At 38.5% G+C, this 25439-nt stretch overlaps 1 protein-coding gene across 4 annotated transcripts in view; it reads right to left on the bottom strand.

The window, feature by feature from the left end:
• SPARCL1 (SPARC like 1) overlaps positions 1 to 25439 on the bottom strand; it is a 50579-nt gene continuing 25140 nt past the window's right edge. For all 4 annotated transcript variants that reach the window (XM_047855146.1, XM_047855147.1, XM_047855150.1 and 1 more), the window contains 10 exons: positions 19848 to 19912; positions 15888 to 16064; positions 14500 to 15504; positions 13127 to 13199; positions 12080 to 12198; positions 11250 to 11370; positions 9158 to 9294; positions 6842 to 6990; positions 6077 to 6225; positions 1 to 449 (listed from right to left, as the gene is read on the bottom strand). In XM_047855146.1, coding sequence (XP_047711102.1) covers positions 421 to 449; positions 6077 to 6225; positions 6842 to 6990; positions 9158 to 9294; positions 11250 to 11370; positions 12080 to 12198; positions 13127 to 13199; positions 14500 to 15504; positions 15888 to 16064; positions 19848 to 19912 — 2024 coding nt within the window. In that variant the 3' untranslated portion in view covers positions 1 to 420. The remainder of the gene's footprint in view (positions 450 to 6076; positions 6226 to 6841; positions 6991 to 9157; positions 9295 to 11249; positions 11371 to 12079; positions 12199 to 13126; positions 13200 to 14499; positions 15505 to 15887; positions 16065 to 19847; positions 19913 to 25439) is intronic.

Genomic DNA, 25439 nt, shown 5'->3' with positions numbered 1-25439 from the left:
TTGAGTAAGCATTTGGATTTTTATTAGGATATTAAGATACTGAAAATAATGCACATTAATGACAAAAGAGCATTATTCCACTTTCTTGAAGTGTACATGATATTATGAACAAAACGAATGTAGTATTTTCTTCAAGTTTCATAATTAGGAAGTATCTCACAAACAGATGTAGAGAGTGTTCACAAACAGCATACAGGATTTTGCATATGTAGACTTTATTTTAAAGTTTAATTCCAAAGTTAATGTTAAATGCTTAGTGCATACACTGTCAGCAAGCCATTACTCTTATTGTCATCTCACACATGCAAAATATTATATTTTGCTAAATATAAATCTACAAGTATCATGGATGCATATATTTTCAGGAGTGGTCAGGACAGAGAAGGATGCTGGAATGTTAGAATTCTTCCAAATCTTAATTCAAAACAGGAGATTTTCATCTATGTCTTCTGTAAAAAACAAAAACAAAACAAAACACATTTTTAGAAAACAGCCAGAGTTGTAATATAAACAAACAATGATAGAACTCGGGGATTAGAGAAACTATCTAATAAGACTTACAGGATAGTTCTCAAACCTGATAGGGCATCAGTGCCACCTGTGAAGCTTTTATTTATTTATTTATTTATTTATTTTAAAGTTTACTTATTTATTTTGAGAGAGAGAGAGAGAAAGGGAGGGAGGGAGGGAGGGACATAGGGAGGGGCAGAGAGAGAGGGAAAGAGAGAGAGAATCCCAAGCAGGTTTTGCACTGTCAGCACGGAGCCCAACATGGGGCTAGAACCCATGAACTGCGAGATCAGGACCTGAGCCGAAACCAAGAGTCAGACGCTTAACCAAATGAGCCACCCAGGCACCCCATCTGTGAAACTTTTAAAAAGATACCATATGGCTTCACTTACATGTGGAATCTAAAAAACAAAAAGAACAAACAAAAAGCAGAAACTGATGGCTGCCAGAGGGGAGGGCATGGGGAGATGGGCAAAATGGGTGCAGTGGGAGGTACAGGCCTCCAGTTATGGAATAAGACACAAGCATAAAAGGCAGAGCGTAGAGAATATAGTCAGTGGTATTATAATAGCGTTTTATGGTGACAGACAGTAGCTATACTTGTGGTGATTACAACATAACGTATAGACTTGTTGAATCACTATACTGTACACCTAAAATTAATGTAACATTGTGGGTCAACTATACTTCAAGTAAAAAAAGATATACTCTCAGGCCTTACCCCTGGCCTCCTGAATCAGAATCTCCAGGGGTGGGCCAATGGCATGTATACATCTAGAAACTCCACTGGTAGTTCTAAATGCAGGGTTGAGAAGCACCAACAGAGACCTAGCCAAGAAATGCCAAGTATACTAACCTATAAAGGTTGCTAAGATATAAGAGAAATAAATAGAAGTATAGGGTCAGTTAAATCAAATTTCCAACCAAGTAATTGTAAAAGAACTTGTTGCCACACCTTTGGACGAGAGAACAACCTTTAGGGGATATAAGATCACTCTTACCGGTATGGCTCACCCTCACTCAAGCATTGTTGAACAAATAAACAGATTAACTTGAAGCATATGAATGACTACACTGTCTGGGACACCAGGTAATTTTCCTGCTCAGTGTAAGTCTTACACAAGAGTAGGAAAGATTATGAACTTTGGTATATTTCCTTTGAACACTGGCTTCATTTGTAAAATGAATATTTTAGTCTCATTATTTATAAATTTACTTACTGTTGTGCTCACACTTTTTGCCTTCTTTTCATTGTTTGGATAAGAGATGTCCTTCCTTAACTTTAGGCTAATCCTCTGCCTATGCCCAGGATCTCTTCTGGCCTCAGAAATTCTCCCCCTAATTTTACTCTTTTGTTTTTCTTTCTTCTTTTTTTAATTAAAAAATTTTTAAAAATTAGGCTCTGCAACATAGGGCTTGAACTCACAACTCTGAGATAAAGAGTGGCGTGCTCTACTAAGCCAACCAGACAGCCGTGTTTTTCTCATATCCTCAATCTTTCCTTTTTTACTGGACCCTTCCCATGAACATGCAAATATGCTGCATAGCCAGCCTTGAGTGCATGGCACTATGGGGACCATCAGTAAACACTTGTTGAATGAATGAATGAATGAATGAATGAATGAATGAGTGCTCAAGCTTATTTTATTCCCAGAAATGCTTCCCTCAACTTTAAACCCCTTTTTAGTTCTTTCCTGTCTTCAAGCAGCCACTCTTTACCCTTTCTCACCTATTGTTTCTCAACCTATGGAATCTGGCCTCCATCTCTACTGTTCCATCAGAGTTGCTCTTACTAAGGCCACCCAGGATGCCCTTATTTCTATGTAAAAGGAGCATTCTTAGTTTTTTATCTTACTTGACGTCTCAGCAGTATTTGGCACTGTGATCTCTTCTTCCTCTTCAAATACCTCCTTTGAAATGGCACAATCCTGTTTTCTTCCTTCCTTTCAGGAGACTTCTCATTCTCCTTCATGAACTCCTTCTTTCTCCTCTACCCATTATTCTTGGTTCCTTGGTGTTCAACCCTAGACCTTTTCCCACGTGGCTCAACACATTTTTGTGGGGGAATTAATTCCCTTCCATAGCGTTAATTACTTTCTGTATGCTTGTAATCCTCAACTACGTACTTACATTCCAAAATGTTGCCTTGAAAAGCTGACCCATGTATTCATGTATCTACTGTTCATTGTCTCCCAAGTACTTAAAAGTTCACATCACAAATGGAAGTTATCATCTTCCCAAAGTCGGCTTCTGTGCTTGTGTTTTCTGTCTCTGTTCCTCTGTCTCTTTGCCTGGCCTGAGCCCGGAACCTGGGTGTCATATTTCCCTTTGTCTCTATCTCTCAACTGTCTGTTCCCTGCCCCCACATATTTCCTAGCAAATACTTATTATTTCTATATTATATACACCTTGAATATGCTTACGTTCTTGAATATATCATGTTTATATTTTTAAATATTATCTTGAGTGTGTTTCTTTTTCTTTTTCCCCACTGTAACTGCTCTAGTTCAAGTTCTAATCAACCATGCCTGGATTTACCACAGGCAAATCAGCCAGTTCTCTGGCTTCTCCACCATGTAACCAAAAGAATCTTTCTTAAGTACAAATCCAGTGAAACCACTCCCTTGTTTAAAACACTTTGGTGATCCTCCAGTACTTTTAGGATAATGTCTTTAACTGGCTCAGTAGGACCTGCATGATCTGACTCGTTTGCCTATGAGTCTCAGTTGGAGGGTTTTTCTCAAGATTAATGTGGAATGGTATGTCATGAACACCAAATAAATATTACTCCTCTACCTTTCAATTAAACCCCACTTTTACACAGAAGGAAAATGAGACTTGCTGCGGTTAAGTGGTATGCCCTAACTCACATAGCTAACTCATGACAGAGCTGGATATTCGAGCACACCTAGCCCAGATAAAAGGCAGTTAAAATTCAGAATGGCCGTGGCTAAAATTTATCTTGTCCTTTCATGGATTTCCCAGCCATGAGGGAAGGAAGGGCACGCTTACAAATAGAGATTTTGTTGTGTTTTGTTTTCCCTAGCTACAGCCCAAAGCAGTAACTTGTTTGGTTGTTCTGACTGAATATTAAATATCTGCTTTCTTGGTTTACTATGTGATAATTCTTTCCCTCCTTCAAAATAATGTAATCATGGCCAAACCACAGTGAACAAACAAGACCATTAAGAGCTTTTGGAGTCGCTGAACTTCAAGCCCTTCCTGCTCCTCCCAGACAACCACCCAGCACAGAGCCTGAGTGAGCCTACATGCTGAAGAGCTGCCAGAAGTTTCAGAGGAACAGTGAAGCACAACTGGTTTCCTTAAATAAATGGAATCTGTTCAAACTCAATCACTCTGTTAAAATCAAGTGCCATATAAAAGGGCACACACTGGGGCGCCTGGGTGGCTCAGTCGGTTAAGCGTCTGACTTGGGCTCAGGTCATGATCTCACGGTTTGTGAGTTCGAGACCCGCATCGGGCTCTGTGCTGACAGCTCAGGGCCTGATGCCTGCTTCGGATTCTGTGTCTCCCTCTCTCTCTACCCCTTGCCTGCTCACACTCTGTCTCTGTCTTTCTCTCTCAAAAATAAACATTAAAAAAAATTTATAAAGGGCACAATATATCCTGTCCCAGCTACGTTTCCCCCTTTTGATAATGGTGGGGTGGAGGGAGTGGGGCAGCTATACTTGGGTACACTTTGTCTTTTTAACATGGGAATTAGGAAAGTAGTTTTAGCCATTTTGGGGAATATATTTGAATTTATAAGTACTGTACTTATAGAATAGACGTTAGAAGGGAAATTGGTATTATTTATATGGGTTGGGGTCTTAACAGCTTATTCATTTCCTATTAATGCTAATAGGGTATAAACAATATGTCACAGCTTCTAAGACCTCTTCTCACATTATAGCAGGAGTTGGTCTGTGTGACCAAATGAATATGGCAGAAGTATGTCACTTCTGAGATTAGGTTACAAAAGACATTATAACTTAAGTCTTGGGTTCTCTCTCTCTTTTCTCTCACAGATGTCAAGCTGTGAGCAGTCCTATGGAGAGGACCACATGGTGAGGAAATGGAATCTTTCAACAGTAGCCATGTGGGCGAGTTCAGAGGAGATCCTAAGATAGAACTGTCCACATAAACAACTCCTAGATTCCTGATCCTTGGAAACTGTGAACTTGTAAGCTTCTAAGCTTTAGGGTAATTTGTTATGCAGTGATAGGCGACCAATATACAGCACTTGGTGCTTACAAAAATATACATTCTTTGCTCCTTACAGTTGTGCTTATTTCACAGAATAATATTGTAGAGGCAAAGAGCTAACCCTTTATGCTTACCTATTTATCAGTAAGTACTCAATACTCTCAGCTCTTTCTTTATAATTTCAAGGCATTCTACATATCATGAAGAATATATATATACACACACACACATATATAATATATATAAGAATATATATTACATGTATAAGAATATATATAATAAATATATTAATTTTTAAATGTTTATTTAATTTTGAGAGACAGAGTGTGAGTGGGGTAGGGGCAGAGAGAGAGGGGGACACAGAATCCAAAGCAGGTTCCAGGCTCTGAGCTGTCATCAGAATCATGAGATCATGACCTGAGCTAAAGTCGGACGCTTAACTCACTGAGACACCCAGATGCCCCATGAAGAATATTTTTAAAGTGAATGTCATACAAGTTGCTTCCTTTTAAGACATTCTGACCTTTGATAAACTTACTTTTCATGATTGGTTGGCTGCACATTCATCCTACTTGTATGTTGTGAACATAACATATAAAACCTCTGCTTTAGAGGTTGTTTACTGTTGATTTACACTGTGCAAGCAGTTTTGAGTGCTCATTTTTTGAGAATCTTTCAAATCTTGATTATTAAAAACATGCTTGCTAATAAAAATCAGCTTTAACTTAGGAAAACAAAAGGAAGTATGTTAAGACATAGACTGGCAAAACAAATATCTAAATTTAAGTTCCTCCATCACAGGGAGAAAGAAAGAACCCTCTGATTATTATTATTTTTGCCACTGAAGATGCAGTAATAGATTGAAAGCATAATATCTGGACACAACTTGTGATATGAGGCCCTATCTTTAGTGAGTTGGTAACGAATTCTAAGATTTTTCTGACATCTCCCACTGGCAGAATCAGACTTATTGTTTTACTCTTCACATATGACTTTTTAAAGTTTGGACCAATAGTCAGGTTAAGAAATGACATAAAATCCCTCCTTCTTCAGAAGGGTAGCACAGCTCTCTGGATTGACATCATTTTCTCAGGCTTAGCCAACTGCTAAGAACTCAATGTTGTGATCCCCTAAGTATTCCCACTTTTACTCTCTGAAAAAAAGAGTATCATCAAGGGAAGTATGAAGTAACCTTGCAATGACAGCATGTGCCCTGAGGAAGTCCTACCTGGGATGCTGCCACCTTGCTGTCCCTAGGTGTCAATCTGAGCACATAGCAGGACCTCTCCAGGAGGGCTGCAGGCCTTGGTGCTCTCCTGGAGAAGAGGATACCCCTTTCCCTGACTGATGATGAGTTTACCTTCTTTAATTCCAAAGCAGTGGCCCCACTCCTTCAGGGTGATATGCTTATCTTTGTTGGGATCACACTCCTCAAAGAAGCGAGTTATGCAGTGTTCCATGGGCACCAGAGATGCTCGCAAAGGAGCAAGCTCAGAATGTGTTAAGACTCTGCAATGAAATAAACGGTGGTGTATTAATGGCCAGCTTGTATATGAAAGTTAACTCTTAGGATAACTAAGGCATTTTTCTTCCACAAGATTGCTAGGAATGCCAAATAAATAGTACACTCATGAAAAGGTGCAAAATTATGGGTAAGATACACAGCACTTGAGATGTCACAAAGTTTCTTTCCTCACTGGGAAGTACTCTCCTGCCAACTTAAATTTATAGGGATGTGCCTCACCCCCCACCAACAATCATGTTTGTACAGCCTGACTCTTACCCACTGACCATTACCCAATTGTACATATCCAGATGTAAGCACTTGACCTAAGCTGGGCCAATCAGAGCATCTTGGGAATTCAGGATTAAGAATGAGAAGGAATTTAAGGAGTCTCTGCTACAGGCTGGGTCCTAATATCTAAACTTGGGAAACATGGTGTGGCCATATTGTGCTATCTTCAAAGCAGTTTTGTGTTTAGACACCTAACTGCATTTGTTTGGCATGTCAGTGTTCTAAAACAGAGGTGGAAACTTCCTAGATTTGTTTAGAAGTATCTTTGTATAGATAATTAGACATTCTATCAGGGAGATGACCTGTAATGTGAAGGTTAAGAGTTTTTACCTGTCCATAGGATGTTGGTCAAGTTCACCAAACTGCCAGTGCACAGGATACACATACATGTGGTAATTTTTCTTAAAGTCCCGTAAGAGAAGGTCAATGGAATGGTCCCCAGCCAACAGCCTCTTTTCATCCAGGTAAATCTTCTTGACCTGGGATTAGGAAGGGAGAAGATCATCAGAGAATCAGACAAATGTAATGTAATTATCACTGGTAAACTTTACTTGAAGAGTAACAGTGACATGACAGAGGAAAACAAGCCCAGGCCATCATGAGACCGAATGAAATCCTTTCTAGTCAACACTATACAGACTTTCTTATTTCTTTTTTTTTTTTCTTTTTTTTTTTTTTTTTTTAAATTTTTTTTTTCAACGTTTATTTATTTTTGGGACAGAGAGAGACAGAGCATGAACGGGGGAGGGGCAGAGAGAGAGGGACACACAGAATCGGAAACAGGCTCCAGGCTCTGAGCCATCAGCCCAGAGCCCGATGCGGGGCTCGAACTCCCAGACCAGGAGATCGTGACCTGGCTGAAGTCGGACGCTTAACCGACTGGCCACCCAGGCGCCCCAGACTTTCGTATTTCTACATAGAGTAACAGCCAACTAAAAAATACAACCTGTGGTTTTTAGAAGATATTTAAGTATTTTTGATCTTTCTTTTAACCGAGTACTGTTCATCACATTCCTTAAAATTATGAGAAGGTTTTAATGAAAAGGCCTGAAATGACCTAGGCAAAATTGTTGGTTAGTGAAAAGTCCCAATCACCACATTGGCATACTCTTAATTCTCTAAGTATTTCTGTCCAGTGTCTGATCAGAATCAGCTGTGGTGTGACACCATTTGGTCAGCCCCATTAAAATTTCCCTGTTTTGCATCTAATGCTTTCAAGACTTTCACTATGATGTATTAAAAAGAGAGGATAGAAATTATTTCTGGGCAATGCATATAAAACTCTCAGCTTATGATGTTACTCATGAACTAACTGGAAGCATTTAGAACAGAACTACCCATCTCCATGGTCACATCCACCAACTTCTCTCCTTGTTTTCATGGATGAACTTCCTGTGCTCTGAATATAAGCCCAACCCTTCACTGGTGCTCAGAAGCCTACCCCTTTCCATCTCCTCAAAACCACCCTATGGCAGTTGGGTACCTCTTCTATTCCTTATTAGTTTTTACCATCTTTACTGGGGTCCTACCAGAAGCACACAAACATCCTCTACTATCTCCCACTGGTAGATGGGATTCTTGAACTCACATTCCTGTCTGGCTGCCACCCATTTCACTTTTCCTCTTTCTAGCAAAATGCCTTGAATATATTGTCTATACTTGGTGCTTCCGCATCCTTCCTCCTATTCTCTTTTGAACCCTGTCACTCAAGCTTTTCTTCTCTCCAATCTGCAGAAACAGCTTCTGTCAAGGTTAACTCTGTGACCACCACATGCCAAATCAGTGCTCAACTCATTCCTCATTTTACAACCTGTAAGCAGAATTTGACACAGTGAATGCACACCTTCCTTCTTGTTTAATTTTTTCTTCATAGCATGTTTCATTCCACCTGACATACCTTATATATTTGCATATTTATTTACATGTTTATATATTTGCATGTATGCTCATATTTGCAATATGTCTATAAACACACATGTGCGTGCACACACACACACACACACACACACACATTTGTTCAGAGTCTCTTTTCCTAGGATGTTAGCTCATGAAGGCAGAGATTTTTCTTTGCTTCATTGCTGTATCCCCATCATGTAAATCAATTCCAGATACACAGGATGCACTCAATAGCTATTTGATGAGTGCATTTTCCCTGAGAACTTCTGGAATGAATATTCTGCACTTTTAAATCTTAATATATTACTGACATTGCAAATAAGGGATTTCTCTTATATCATAAATCTGTCTGGTCTATGAGGGCAAAAAGATGTATTAAAAATCTTTTAAATTTATTTAAATTTATTATTAGATTTAAATAATATGTTTGGGCCTGAATATATAAGTGCTGAATGGAGGTTCCCTTTGCTCAACCAGGATTTGCTCTGGGGTATGAGGTGAAGAGTCCTTGCTCAGGCCACTGCCCTTTGGACAGGAATGGGGTGGTTTGGCCATGTCTCAAACCTTGTGGCATGAATGGTGACCACTACTGTTCTGTTACTGCATGTGAACTTAGCAGGTGTGGCGAACCAAGTGGGCTCTTGCTGATATGCAGGGGGAGGTAGGCCCCCTCCTCCCCTCAACACACATACCGTTTTTCCTTAGGCTCTGTACATAGACACTTGGGTAGTTGACCTGTGGATAACTTACTTTATTTCTCTGCTTCTCATTTAGATATCCACCGTGTTCAGGGTTTGGCTCATAAAGCTGCATGAGAATATTCTTGAGCCAGTCTCTCATCCTTAGGGGAAACTGAGTCACTTCAAAGTCTGTACAAATAGGAATAGCTGTTCCAAGCAGAAAGAAAATAGATTTTAATCTTTGGATCTTACTCCTATCTTATGGCACGTCCTCATAACAGAAAGCTTAATAACATCTGGTGACTGACGGTACGCTCACTGTCCCACTGTCACAGCAGTGGGTCCTCACACCTGGCGGCAAAACAGAACTGCCTGTGGTGTTTTCAAAACATACCAGATTCCAGCTTTCATTCAAAGACATTCTGATTTGATTGGTCTGGGGTAGAATGTGGGCATCAGGATGATTTAAAAGTTCCAAAAATAATTTATTATTATTATTATTATTTTTTCTTTAAAAAAAATTTTTTTTTAACGTTTATTTATTTTTGAGAGAGAGAGACAGAGCATGAACAGGGGAGGGGCAGAGAGAGAGGGAGACACAGAATCTGAAACAGGCTCCAGGCTCTGAGCAGTCAGCACAGAGTCCGACGCGGGGCTCGAACTCACAGACCGTGAAATCATGACCTGAGCCAAGGTCGGACGCTTAACCGACCAAGCCACCCAGGCGCCCCCCAAAAAATAATTTTGATATGCAGGTTTATTTGATATGCAGGTTTATTTTGATTTTGGTTTATTTGATATGCAGGTTTATTTATTTGATATGCAGGTTTATTTTGATATGCAGGTTATTATTTGATATGCAGATTTATAGGTGGAGGGTAGAGGCTGCAAGAACTATTTATCAGGAGAAAAGAGAAAAAAGTGGAAATTAGATTAACCTGTGGTAACAATGTTAAATCTCAGTGACTTAAAAGAACAAAAACTTTTTAATTTTTTTAGTTTTACTGAAATATAATATACATACAACACTGTTTAAAATGTACAGCATAATAACTTGACATCCATATGTTGTGCAATGACCACCTCACTATCACCTCACTATCTACAAATTTTTTTTTCCTTGTGATGAGAACTTTTAGGATCTACTCTTTTAGTGACTTTCAGATATACTATACAGCAGTGTTAATTACAGTCACTGTGTTGTACATTCAAGGCCAATACAAGTTGACAGGAGGGCTCTGCATACAGGACCATACATATGCTAGCTCTTAAATGCAGCTGCCCAGAACTCACATGGATGATTTTTGCTGAAATTTCACTGGACAAATCAACTCATATGGCCACATCTAAGATCAAGAGGGGGGCGCCTGGGTGGCGCAGTCGGTTAAGCGTCCGACTTCAGCCAGGTCATGATCTCGCGGTCCGTGAGTTCGAGCCCCGCGTCAGGCTCTGGGCTGATGGCTCGGAGCCTGGAGCCTGTTTCTGATTCTGTGTCTCCCTCTCTCTCTGCCCCTCCCCCTTCATGCTCTGTCTCTCTCTGTCCCAAAAATAAATAAACGTTGAAAAAAAAATTTTTAAGATCAAGAGGGCTGAGAAATTTAATACTCTTGTGTGTCAGGAAAGACAGGAGAACTGGAAATATTAGTAAGCACTGCTAATGTGGAGAATCACTTAGTGATAAGGAGATCCAAACACAATTGAGAGTATTTGGGGGGAAGAAGAGCATTAAAAAAAAACTTCTAGAAGAATATATTGTCATAACACTTCTTGGCGGAGACTTAACGTACATTGGAAAAAGGACAAGTAATTTAGCAAAATTCCAATGATTCATTTCAATTATTAAGTGGTAACATTATCATAGTAATTCTGAACCCTGGCTGCTCCTTAGAATTGTCTAGGTTACTTTAAAAACAAATGAAAAAGCAATGTTAAAGCCCCAACCCCGTCCAATTAAATCAGTCTCTTTTAGTTAAGGCTGGGGAATTATTCTTTTTATTTTTTTTAAGTCTCTCTAGAAGATTTTAATGAGCATCCTAGGTTCAGAACTACATTAGCCTTTTTCCATTTGCATGTGGGAGTCTGTATATAGATTATTCAGATATGCATAGATTCACCCCAAATCCTCTCAGCAATGGTGGTTAGCAAGAGTGGCAGAATCTTACATTTGCAGGCTCCAAAATAATCCAGTTGTAGCTGGTGCCCTTTTTTGGTTCCCTCCAGTTTACATTTAGTAGCAAACAGATGACAGGAGCTGGCATAGGTCTGATTGTCAGTGCCACAAACCTAGGAAAGACAAGCATGAGAAAAAGCTCATGTTTCCTTAAAATTTTTTTTTTGAAAAAAATTTTAATGTTTATTTTTGAGAGAGAGAGAGAGAGACAGAGCATGAGCAGGGGAGGGGCAGAGAGAGAGGGAGACACAGAATTTGAAGCAGGCTCCAGGCTCTGAGCTGTCAGCATACAGCCTGACATGGGGCTCGAACCCACGAGCCTTGAGATCATGACCTGAGCCGAAGTAGGATGCTTAACTGACTGAGCCACCCAGGTGCCCCTTGAGCTCATGTTTCTGAATGTACACTAGGAAAATACTCTGCTTCTTAAAGCTCATAGGCAGACTGATCAGTTGTGCTGAGCCAGGTAAGTGAAGTTATTAAAATCATAACTGCCTATTTGCTTAAAAAAATCAACTAAATTATACCAATGGTGATGACAATCTAGCTCTAGATAAGTTCAGTAGAATGCAAACTGCAGACTTTTCAAGGATACAGTGAGTTTTAAAATGAGTTCTGAAGATATCAATGCCATTATTACCTTTTCAAGGTACAGTTGAAATTCCTTATTTTTGCTGGCATTTGTTCCTATTCAGTATTATTTCAAGTATTAGATGATAACTTGGACATTTTTTTTTTGACAAACATTTCAATTGCAAGCCACTTTCCTCCAGATCACTAACTACTTGGGGCCCCTTAGAGACTATTTTGTAGAATACTTACTTGGTCAAGGAGTTTTGCAGGAGGACAAGTCACTGAATCTTGGCAAACACAGTGCGGTTTTCCCTGCTGGTCAGCTTTACAGATGTGTCCTCTTTTACACTGGAAGTTCATGCAAGAATCTGACAGGAAAGATTGAACAGAAAGCATGAGCAAAGCTAAACTGAGTATGTAACCTCAAATTTATCTAGACATGAGCTCCATTTTCACTAATTAAAGAAAATTTGGGAAAATATTAGAAACCATTCTAATGGACATCTTAATGTTCAGATGGGACCCTCTGACATCAAACTGTGTTACACAATAGTCTAGATTTTCTGGGCAGTTTGAATTGGGAATATAAAAAGAACAAACAGCTCTTCTTGGCCTGCCTACAATGGTCATAGTCTGAAGTCTATAATTTAAGTTTGTGCAGGTTGGTCAGAAGTTAATAAGTCATGAAAATTTTGTGTTGAAATTTAAAATCTTTGTGATTGGGGTATGCCATTGGGAATTAGGTCTCAATTAAATACAGGATCTAAATTCACTAGTAAGTTATGGATTTGAGAAAAAATAAAGTAGGAGCACCTGGGTGGCTCAGTCGATTGGGTGTCCGACTTTGACTCAGGTCATGATCTCGCAGTTTGTGAGTTCAAGCCCCACAATGGGCTTGCTGCTGTCAGCACAGAGCCCACTTTAGATCCTCTGTCCCTCTCTCTCCCTGCCCACCAACCCCCCATCTCATGCTTTCTCTCTCAAAAATAAATATGACGTCAAAGAGAAAAAATAAAGTAGAATGAATTCTTCTCAGAAGCATAGGATTTAGGAAAGAAGAATTCTAGCTTTCACACTATTACAAGACTTCCAGTTTGTAAACACATTTGCCCATAGTTGTGTATAAAATGTATGCTAGAGATTGTCAACAGTTTATGAGAACATTTCTGTGGGGAGGATGTAAGAGAGGAAAAATTCTGAGAAGCAGTGACAAATAAATGATGGAATGGGGATAGCCTAATGCGGCCATTCCATTTCTTCCTTGATACAGTCATGAGCAGCTTAGCCTGGACTCACCAGTACCATGTACCATTCTGTTGTCTTCATATGAACTTTCACCTTCATTTGGTAGGCTTTCTGTTTTCTTGGCCTTTATAACAACAAGAGCAGAAGCTGAAGTTTATTTACAGGAAAGCCATTACATAATTTATATTTCCACTGTGTGTACCTTCACAAAGCTTTTCATACCCAAATCATTTCAGATCTCAAAATGATACCAGCCATAACTGTGGAAATAGACAGTAACCCTTTGAGAATAGGAGCCATTTGTTTCTTCCTCAACTGGATTCAGTGCTGTATCTCTGGGGATTATTCAATAAAAGTTGGAACTAACATCAGGAGCAAAGCTGGGACCTCCCCTTTGGATTTTGGAATGGTAGAAATGTAGTATTATCATGTGATTCTATAGTTAAGACACAATTACATCAGTAACCTCTATGGAGTTGTTAATAAAGGTTTCTTACCAGGTTTCTAAAGTGTAATAAAACTCCTACCTTAAAATGGCAGGAGAGTTCTCAGTAATCAAGGTCACTATTGACCTTGGCCACCAAAAGCTGTGTCAAGTCCTCCTAGTGAGTGGCTGCTGGCGTTTTGCCTGAAAGCTCCAAATGATTAAACAACCAATGACGATATGCTTCTTCCCTACTCCCACTCTGTTGCAGTTTCCTGATTATCATTTTGGTGTGTATTTACTTAAAATTGGAGCTGAAGTCTTTATTCTTCACCTTTATAGCTAAATCAACAAACATTCCTGGATTTCTTATTACATTAGAGACATTTTGCTAGACCTTGGTGATCTAACCTGAATATTACATGGCATCTACTCTTAAGACATTAGAGCAGTAGTTGTTAGTGTTTCCCATCCCTCATATCTGTCAGAATTTACCATTTTAGTTAGCTCCAGGCACTTTGAACTGCCTGTATCTGCATCTCTGTGCCTGGAAAACCATGACATCTATTTGGCCTGCTCAAAGGACAGACTGAAAGTGCTGGGGAATTAACACCTCTCTTAGCAATTCTCAGTCTGTACAAATGCCCAGCTCCCTCATTCTCCAAATGGGGTAATTCAGAGGAATGTGCTTTACATGGCTTTAATGATATACCTTTGATTAGCTTCCTTTCCTTCCTGATATCATGTCCCATTCCTCTTTGTTCCCTGAACTTCTCAAATAAACTACTTAAATCCAGGCTCTGCTTCTAGGGGAACCCAAATAAAATAGGCACTTTCAGCCTGGTGATGGAGAGTACAGGAAAATAAATAATTTTAATACATTTTAGTAATGTACTGGTAGAGATAGGCATGGGAGACTGAGAGCACAGAGAAAGGTCATGGCTATTTCTTTATAAAGCTAAGTGCTCTATCAGAAAAGCATCAATGTAAAGAATCTCACCCCTTGGTATTCTCCAGGTTCACTGGCATCTACATTCCCATTTTCACGTGCTCTTTCTTTTTCTCTTTCTCTTTCCTCTTCATATTTGAGGTGATAGGAAATGGACTGAGATCTTTCAGCCTCCAGGAAGGCCTCACTTGGGATGAATTCGTAGTCATCAGTTGCATCGTGTCTGGGATCATCATCACCATCATCATTAGCCCCATGATTTCTGGGCATGGTGTTACCATCACCAGTAGGCTCCACGAGCAAAGCCTCAGAAACAGTCTTTTTATCCATCTCCTCATGGTTGCTGGTAACTTCAGGTTTTTCTTCTTGGCTCTGCCATTCAGCATCTTGGCTGTGCTTAGTAATTTTTGATGCACTTTCCTCTTCCATTTCTGCATTGGAACTGTCCTCTTCATGTTCTTGGTTACCCTGCTCAAATTCAGCTTTCTGCATTTTGCTTACTTCAGTTGGTTCACTGGACTTTTCCAAAACATCATCAGATTTGGTACTATTTTCATCCTCCTTGCTATTAGAATGCTCCTTGGGAAATTCTCTCTCCCTTTCTTCGTTATTGTTGTGGGTACTGACTTCACCTGGCTCTTCTTCCCCTTCCTCTTCTCCATTGGGGATATTTGGATCCTGCTCTTGGTTTCCTTGATCATTTACATCTTGGCTATGTTTGTTGCTCCTGTTCAACTGAGAATGTAATTCATTCATTGGTTGTTCTTGTTTTTTTTCTGTTTTTGTGATGCTTTCTTGTTGGTTAATATCTACAATGGAACTAATATTAGGAGCAAGGAAATCAATGTTCTCTGGGCGTTTTTTCTTTTGAGGCTCATTCGTATCTTCTTTTAGGTCCAATGTACCTTCAGATGGTATGTACTCCACATTCTCACTTAAGTCACTTTCACTCTCCTCTTCATCCTGTAACCCGAGCTCTTGGCTATAACTCTGGTCCTGATCTGCTGACTGGTCCTGGCTTTCCTCCTTTGGCTTTAGTACTGAAGATTTTTCAGCCTTACAAGAAAAAAAGTTTACTCTTGAAACAATTGGTAATGGAATATCTACATCATATTTTAATTCATAAGCTAACCTTTAGTGTTCATTATTTTTTTCACATAATATCAGGTAAACTCATATACAATGTTCCTCACACTTTATAGTTGCAAGTTTATAACCTGAATTTGAATTTTGTGGTATGAAATTATATAGCACCTTGGCCAAAGGCATAAAACTCACTAATTTTCACAGTTCTTTTGATAATTGGAGATCACTGATACGATAATCATCTTTTAAAAATTAAGCTGAGGTGAGAATGAGGTAATATCCTTAACTATGCTTTGAAATTGAGACCTTTGGAAAAATTTTAAATTATAATCGCATAACCATGTTACTTTTACCTTATGGTCGGAATGGTCTTCTACAGGCACTGCAATTTCCTTTTCATTTTCTGCATCTTCAACCCTTAACATGGGGACTGCAGTGTTGTTAGGTGTTACTAACACTTCAGCCTGTTGGATGGAACTCAAGGAATCAGCAGTTGGTTTCGGATGATTAGACAGGAACCTTGCATTTGTCTGAAAAAAAGTAGAAATTGGCTCATGTTATTCACGTCTAGATGCTGATGTCTAAAATCTAGCTACTCCTTTATCGTCATCATTCTTAGTAGCACTATGGTTCATACATAACATCAATTAAAAAATACTCTTTAGAATTTTTAAGAATACAAGCAAATGGCTAGATTATAATCTTAGGTGAAAACAGACTCCCAAACATATTTAAGAAAAAGTTATGTATGCAGAGACTGGGTGAAAATAGAGCAAAGACTATTTCAATAATTGTCACCTTTGAGGTTTGGAATTATTTTCTGTGCTTTTCAAACTTAAAAAACATTCATACTCTATAATTTTAAGAACTGTGGTTAGCAGAAAGTCAAAGTCAAATTAAATTTACCGAAGATATAACTCTGTACATTTTCTTTTTAAATTTTTATTTAAATTCTAGTTAGTTAACATACAGTGCAACATTCATTTCAGGAGAATTTGGTGATTCATCACTTATATACAACACCCATTACTCATCATAAGTGTCCTCCTTAATATCCATCACCCATCTAGCCCATCCCACACCCACCTGCCTCTAGCAATTCTCAGTTTTTTCTCTATAGTTAGGAGTCTCTTATGGTTTTTCTTTCTTTTTTTTCTCTTCCCATATGTTCATCTGTTTTGTTTCTTAAATTCCACATGAGTGAAATCATATGGTATTTGTCTTTCTCTGACTGATTTATTTCGCTTAGCATAATACACCGTAGCTCCATGCATGTTGTTGCAAATGCCAAGATTTTATTTTTTTTGATGGCCGAGTAATATTCCATTGTATCTATAAACCACATCTTCTTTATCCATTTATCAGTCTATGGACATTTGAGCTCTTTCCATAGTTTGGCTATTGTTGATAATGTTGCTATAAACATTGGGGTGCATGTGTCCCTTCGAATCAGTCTTTTTGTATCTTTTGGGTAAATACCTAGTAGTGCAGTTACTGGATCATAGGGTAGTTGTATTTTTAAATTTTTGAGGAACCTCCATATTATTTTCCATAGTGGTTGCATCAGTTTGCATTCCTACCAACAGTGCAAGAGGGTTCCCCTTTCTCCACATCCTTGCCAATACCTGTTGTTTCTTGTGCTGTTAATTTTAGCCATTCTGACAGATGTGAGATGGTATCTCATCATAGTTTTGATTTGTATTTCCCTGTGATGAGTGATATTGAGCATATTTTCATATGTCTGTTAGTCATCTGGATGTCTTCTTTGGACAGATGTCTATTCATGTTTTCTGCCCATTTCTTAACCGGATTATTTGTTTGTTGGGTGTTGAGTTTGAGAAGTTCTTTAACACTGTACATTTTCTTAAGTTAAATTTTAAGTATTCACTGACAAGTAGCAGAAAAGATTTAAACCTTATTCAATATTTATTTTCTTAACACTAGCAGCCTTATATTCATCAAGAAATCTTATGATAAATAATTTAACATAGAACTAATTCAAAAACTGTGTGAAATAGTACACTAAGTCTAGTTAGGAAGAACAGCAATGGAGTATTATTTCAACTAGAAGGATGGCTCTATTTCTAGCAAGACTGAAGGCATAGGTGAAGAACTGGCAGTGATACATGATGGAGAAGTTTAACAACTGACCTAGAGATTAAAGATCTTCCTTCAAGTCTTGACTCTATCAGCTATCTATCTGTCATTTGACGAATTGTGAATCCCACCCTATCATCTGCCAAGGTGAAGTGAGCAGAAATATCAAGATAAGTTTATGTATATTAGTCGTCTGTAAATTATAAAGTAACCAAGTGAAAACTGACTATTGCTAGAAGTAATATCCTACAGTGGTAATACTATGAACTGTCCAATACTGTAAGCAGGTATTCACTACAAATCTTTCTTACAGAGATGCTAAGGATACTCATGTCAGGCAGATCGAGGTATAAGTACAAAACCAGATTTTATTTGCATTGACTTGTCTTTACTCTATTAGCACATTCTGTTGTACCAATTGTATAATATAAGGAAAGGCATGGAGTTCAGGGTTCATTTTAGATGTGGTTTGCGCTCTTGCTTATCACCTTTTCAACTAAAAGGAGTAATAACATTTGAAAAAATTTCCAAAGAAGCCATTTGTAAGGGAGAAAGGATAAAGAATGGTGGCCAGTTTGGCAGGTTTCCAGCAAGGGCATTATGGAAGGCAAGGGATGGAGGAGATTTTTGGCTTATTAGTAGAGAACTGCTCCCCCTCTGCACCCTTCCTCCTCTGCTCTCCCTCTCCAAGCTGAAAGAAATGCAGAAGGACAGCAGCTTATCTTCTTTCAGAAATTTTCTGCAATCAAACTCTCTTTTGTTGTTATTCCCACATCTATAACACCATACCCTCTGGAAATGGGTGGAATCCCTGAACCACACAGAATCCACTTACTTCCGTACAATTCAGTCAATCTGGGAAAATGACACAAGATTTGTAAGAGGTAAACCCTATGGGAAGATATTTAGCTTTTTAGTGTTTGACTGGATCTACATAACAAATTGTCCCCAAAAGAAAACCTTTAAAATGTGTCTATATGTAGATGTGTTATTCAAACATTTGGTTCAAAAGCATTTTTGGTGCCTGTTTATATACTGGGCAACAGCTGCAAGGGAAAACACATTTTTAGGAGAAAACAATGGGTCTGTGGGAGCTTCTTTCTGTGCTGAACATAATTTATCCCACTTTTGTAATTGCAGAGGACATGTATAATTTCAGCTGGAGTAGCTCCAGCTACTAAAGCACAATTCCTAGGAGTGGTCATAAATTCTGTTTTCTAAGAAATGCTTGGTCTGGGTGGCATGATGCTGGTCTTTGCGGACACATCTGTCAACCAAATGTTAGCCACCAGCTATTCAAAAAACAAGGACAGAATCTTAGACATAGTAGAGACGGAGGAAGAGAAGGGATGAGAAAAATTACTTTGTCTACTTAAAGGAGATTGATTCCTCCATTTGGCAAAAAAGAAAAAAAAATGGCATAAATCCTTTAGCTTGATTATGGATGATATGGATCATTTGGGAGACATCTACATGATCATCCAAGCCATTAAAAACAACATTAAAACAACAACAATAATAACTTTCAGGTTATTTTAAGGCTGCTGACATGGTCTCAAATGATTCTGATTTGTGTGTGTCTGATTTACTGCTGTGTGAATGGTGGTGCCAGGATATCTGATCGTGAAGAAAAGAATGTTCTAGTTCTGTCTATTATCAGCATGTTTGCTTGGAAAGTACCCCCTCCCCAACCACCCCCAAGGACGAGTTAGGAGCCAATTTATGATTATCATACCATTTCCTGGCCCTAACCCACTGGTTCTTGTTTTATTACAGACTCAGAATTGATCAGCCAGTATATATTTGATCTTGAAGAAAATGCTGCTAAAGAGTATGGGTGTGCATTCCCAAGACTTCTCATACTAATTTCTTAGGCTTCTCATACTAAGTGATAAACTTACAAAGGAAAATTTATTTCTTCCCATTCTCTTTGGCATTTGGGTCCTGGAAGATCCCCTTTCTAATAAATTATAATCAATATTTTCAGATTTATATTTATTGTATCTTGTAGAATCTGGTAGTTCTGAAGGAAATATTCTTTCAGAAAGTATTTTATATCAATATTTTGAGTCATTCATTCTCTGCTTGGGAAAAAATAATATTAAAACAAAAAAGAGAATTTCAAACCACTATATAAACACATTTTCTTTTAAATGGAGGATTTCTAAATTAAATGTAGGAAGGAGAGATGCAATAACAGAAAAAAGGGTATTTACCGGTATTGCAGTTGCAGTTCCCAAGATGTATAGGAGAAAAACTACAGTCTTCATGCTTTCTAGGCCTGCGAACGAAGAAGATAATTAGCAGTGGTGGGTAAAAGTTTCCTTGTGAAAAATTAAAAGATAATCTTCTTAGCAAATAATGAGCTCGATACTGACCTTTGTATTTAAACGCGATTACTGTCTTTACAGTAATGCCTTTACAGACATGTGAACTGACATATCTGGAAAGATGGATTTAATGACAGTTTTTATCCAGTTGTGTCTGTAAGAATGACTCCTTGATTTTTTGGCCCAGCTGTGTTTGGGCAGCACCTATCTCTGTTTTTGACTGTGTTTCCATGAATAAAGATGCTATGCAGATTTAAGTCTTAAGATTTGTGAGTGCTCACAGTAAAGATAAAATTGACAAAGTGAAGTAATATAGTTTCTCAGGTTGGGATAAAATAGCCTGCCTCTTTGGTGGTGGAGAAACCCATACATTCAATGCAGAGTTTTAGGAATGAGACATTGTACTGCCTAAAGTGGTCGTCAATGTTCAGCTAATTTATAAGTCTCACATTGCAATCTGTGGGTTGGTGGTGGCCTGCAGATGGGTTTGGTTTGGCAGGCACTGTGTATTTTATTTTATTTTAATTTAATTTAATTTAATTTAATTTAATTTAATTTAATTTAATTTAAATTATTATTTTATTTATTTTGAGAGAGAGAGCGAGCGAGCGAGCGAGCAGGAGGGGAGCGGCAGAGAGAGATGAAGACAGAGAATTCCAAGCAGGCTCCATGCTGTCAGCACAGAGCCCGACATGGGGCTCAAACTCACGAACCGTTAGATCATGACCTGAGCCAAAACCAACAGTTGGACACTTAACTGACTGAGCCACTGAAGTGTCCCAAAGCATTGTGTATTTTAAACTAGCATTTTAAAATTCAGAGGTTTCATGCAAAAACTCAGATTTGCAGTTTCTCTTGAACCAGTGGGCCTTTTAGCAACAAAAGGTCTTCATGGCAAAGCCGGCTGGTTCTGAGTAGAGACTGTCCTTTGTAAGGGATGCTGGCATTTGTACCTGGTCTGTTTCACTTGTTATTTGCCTCGAATTTGAGTTTCGTTTGTTCCAAATGAACTTTTTCAGTTTAGAGATGAGGCAAGCAAGGCTCAAAGAGGCTAAGTAAATTGGCCTCCAGGGGAATTTTCTTAAAAGGAGTGAGCTGTATACATTTCTCTGCAGAGTATCTCTAAGCCTAGTAGTCCAACTCCCACTGGTATTAGGAACAGAGTTTTTAGTCTTTAAAAGAGATTCTCTGGATCGCCTAGAAATAGATGTCTCTTTTAAGTTATTTTTTGCAATCATAGTTTTATACATAAATGTATAAATCTATAGAGCTTTAAAAAATAGTTTGAGGTTTATAAAGAAAGTGAGTTCTCCTACTGAAATAGAAATATGTGTATATTTCTAAACAAATACTTAAATGGATATTTAAAATATATATTTAAAAATACATTAATGTCAAACATTCTGTGATTTAATACTGTAACAGCTATCACTTCATACACACACACACACACAAATGCTCCCTTCCTAAAATAATTACATCACAATTGCTATTTAAATCACTATTTAACATTTATGACAATGTGCATACTCTTCATAGCTGAGTCAACTAGTAATTTCCTGTGTTGAATCATACTTACATTTATTTCTTGAACAATATTGTGTTTTGTCTGGCCCTAGAAATTGCCTCCTCTTTTAATGTACTTTTCCAGGTACATTTATTCTTCCCAAATTGTCCAACAAAATTTAAAAGTTCATTTTAATATGCTAACAACAACGACTACCACAACAGAACAACAACAACAAACCCATAGGGGATCCCCAAGCCCCATTTTCCTCAGGGACATGTCCCTCCCAGGTGTTGGCTCTCTTGCTCCATTTGACAGAAGCCCCCCTCCTCCTCCTCCCCAAGCAGCTACCCTGCTTTCCTCCTGGGATCTCTAGTTACCACCACCCTGGGGATCCCCCTTGCTCTTTTCTTATGTTTGAGTTCTTGCTTCCTGGATCCCATATATTTTTCTATCTTGGTGTTCTCCCTCATTTTTATGGAGCACATACTCCAGAAGCTTCCTGAGAAACAGTATATAGGAGACAAAAGTTTTGAGACTCTGCATAGCAAGAAAACATGAGTATTTCATCCTTCACTTGATAGACAGTTTGACCGGATATAGAATTTTAGATTAGAAAAATTATTTTAACGTTTATTTATTTTTGAGAGAGAGAGACAGAGAGTGAGAGCAGGGTAGAGGCAGAGAGGGGGGGGGGGGAACAGAGTTTCCAAAGCAGTCTCTGCTGCTGAGAACAGAGAGCTTCATGAGCAACTTCAACTCATAAACCATGAGACCATGACCTGAGCCAATGCTTAACTGACTGAGCCACCAAGCTGCTTCTAGATCAATTTTTTTTTGTCAGAATTTTAAAACATGATCCATTTTCTTTAGTTTCTGGTGTTGCTAGTAAGAGCACCAATGTTGGTTTTTCCCATTTTTTAAAAATGAGAACTGTTTTTTTTTCTTTCTGTAAGCTTTTAAGTTTTTGTCCCAAGTTTTAATATTTATCTCTAGTATTTTAAAATATTACAAAAACACACACAAAAAAACCAAAAAAATAAAATATTACAATATCTGCCTTAATTTGAATCCTTTTAAATTTTTTTAATTTTTTTTTATTTTTGGGACAGAGAGCATGAACGGGGGAGGGGCAGAGAGAGAGGGAGACACAGAATCGGAAACATGCTCCAGGCTCTGAGCCATCAGCCCAGAGCCCGATGCGGGGCTCGAACTCACGGACCGCGAGATCATGACCTGGCTGAAGTCGGACGCTTAACCGACTGCGCCACCCAGGCGCCCCAATTTGAATCCTTTTAAATTTACTTTAGGCACTCATTAGTCTCTTTGAATTTGGAAATTCAACTGTTCTGAGAGATTTTAATATGTAATTCTTTGATAATTTTTGTCCCTCTAGTTTTTTGTATTTTCTTTCTGGAATTCATAATAGTTAAATGTCGACTTTTGGGATTGGTTTTCTAATTTACTTACAGTTTTTGTTCTTTTTTTCCATGGTTACATTATTTTTGGAAACTTCCTTAATCTTTTTTTTTCCCTTAATCTTTTAAAAAAAAATTTAAACGTTTATTTATTTTTGAGACACAGAGAGAGAGACACAGCATGAGCAGGGGAGGGGCAGAGAGAGAGGGAGACACAGAATCTGAAGCAGGCTCCAGGCTCTGAGCTGTTAGCACAGAGCCCGATCCGGGACTGTGAGATCACGACCTGAGCTGAAGTGGGCTGCTTAATCGACTGAGCCACTCAGGCGCCCTGGAAACGTCCTTAATTTTATCTTTCATCTCTACTATTGGTTTTTTAAACATTTTTTAAACATATTAAAAACATTTCAAACATTTTTAAACTTTCAATTTCTGATTTCCTGATGCTCCCCTCTTTAATATTATCCTCTTCTGTTTTCATTAGTGTGATATACTCTTATCTTTTTGAGGATATTAATTAAATATTTCAAAATTTTCCTTTGAGTCCTGCATTTTCTGTTTCCATATTATCCCAGTTTTTCTTGTATATTTTGTCTTTGATTTTTATGTTAAAAGCTTTTCTCGAATGTCCAATGTCTTTGGTTGTATGGTAATATTTAGTAGCAAGTCACTACACAGCCAGTTAGACATTTCATGGGCAGGGCTTGACACCTTGGAGAGCTACCTTGGAGGGGCTGAGATAGGAACCTAACATTTTTGATGTGGCGCCCTCAATGTCATTGTCAGATTTTTGTTCTTGGAGAGATTTTTTTTCTAGAGAAGATCTCCATACCTCCAACCCCAGGGAGTGGGTAAAGGCTTGGTTGCTACATTCTGTGAGGTGTAGGAGTGAAGGGACTGGAGGTCTCTCAGTGCAATATACTGACTCTCACTCCCCAGATTTCTGTATGGCACCATATCCTCCCCCATCCCCACCGCCTGTCCCTATGGTGCCTATCTAGAGCCCAGGACCAGAGAATAACCTTCCCTTTTCGTTAAGGTTGAAATGGGGAGTCCTCTGGCAGTAGACACAGAAGGAAAGATCTGACATCTGTTTATCTGACAGGCTTTCCATCAGTCCTCCTGGTTTCAACCTCTCCCCATACCTCAACTTTCAAATGACCTGGTACTTCCAATTCTTGAAACTTTTCTGGGTTTTGCAGTGTGAACTGTCTTCTTTGTCTATGGTACCCTTCTCTGAAAATCCTTAGATTTAAGCTTTCCCTATTCTTCCAACTGCTTGCTACCTTCTAAAAATTTGCTGGAATCTTTTATCTTGTCACCTCCTCTTTTTTCTTTGTTATTGTGAGTTTATATTATTATTTCTCTTTTTCTATCATTATACTGGAATTTTAGCAGGGAGTGGCAATATGTTTCATTACCCCATTTCAGTTTTTTAAATCTTTATTTTTGAGAGAGAGAGAGAGAGAGAGAGAGAGAGAGAGAGAGAGAGATAGCAAGTGGAGGAGGGGCAGAGAGAAGAGGGAGATGCAGAATCTGAAGCAAGCTCCAGGCTCTGAGCTGTCAGCACAGAACCTGACGCAGGGCTCAAATGCATGAACCACAAGATCATGACCTGAGCCGAAGTCAGATGCTTAACCAGCTGAGCCACCCAGCACCCCTTCATTACCCCATTTAATCAACAGATTATTTCCATTTCTTCATCAGATTTATATCCCCATTACTACCACTACTACTGTTATTACTGCTGCTGCTGCTGCTTCGGGGACACATAGGAATTACTATGGGTCTTTGTTCTAACTTCGCTAACAAATAAAGATTTTATTGAAGAAAAGGAGCCTACAGGTACTAGCACAGACTTCCTTATCATGTTAGAAAAAATAAAAACACTCTTTCACCTATCCTCCTATTCAAACCCCCGAGGGTGGGCCGCCCAGACTAGGGAACAGTGTGTTGGAAGAACGGAGATTAAGTCTTGGGGGAAAAACTCAAATCACATATAACCTTATAACACCTTAAAAAAACTAATCAATTCCATGTTTAATGAAAGTAACATGTACTCAGCTTGGAGACTTAAATTTAATTCCTCTAATGGACCCCTCTGAAAATGACTGTACCTAATGTCAGAAACTCAGAATACTGACAGTGGCATGTGTGTTCCATTTATATCTTGAAATAAACATTTAGAACTAGTAATGATGTGTAACAAATACTGGAAGTTTATATTACCAAAGTGCCTTGTGTTTATCAAACAGATTTACAAATGAGATATTATCTTATTTGACCTTTGCAACAACCCCATGAAGTGGGAGATGAAGAACAGGACTAGAAAGGCTATGACAGGATAGGCTGGAAGTTGGAAAGATGTTAAGAAGGGAATCAGGCTCAAACTGAGCTTTCCTGGCTCCAGCTCTGGTGCTTTTGTAGCAATTTTGCAAATAAAGACCTCTACTTTACCTCTTACACACAGATGTAGGGAAGGAGGAAAAACAAAAAAAAACAAAAAAACTTCTGAACAGTACTGGGAAAAATTTGGAATTCACTTTGAGTTTT

The sequence above is a fragment of the Prionailurus viverrinus genome, chromosome B1 (assembly GCF_022837055.1).
Source record: "Prionailurus viverrinus isolate Anna chromosome B1, UM_Priviv_1.0, whole genome shotgun sequence".
NCBI lineage: Eukaryota > Metazoa > Chordata > Mammalia > Carnivora > Felidae > Prionailurus > Prionailurus viverrinus.
This window is presented reverse-complemented; position numbering and strand designations above follow the sequence as displayed.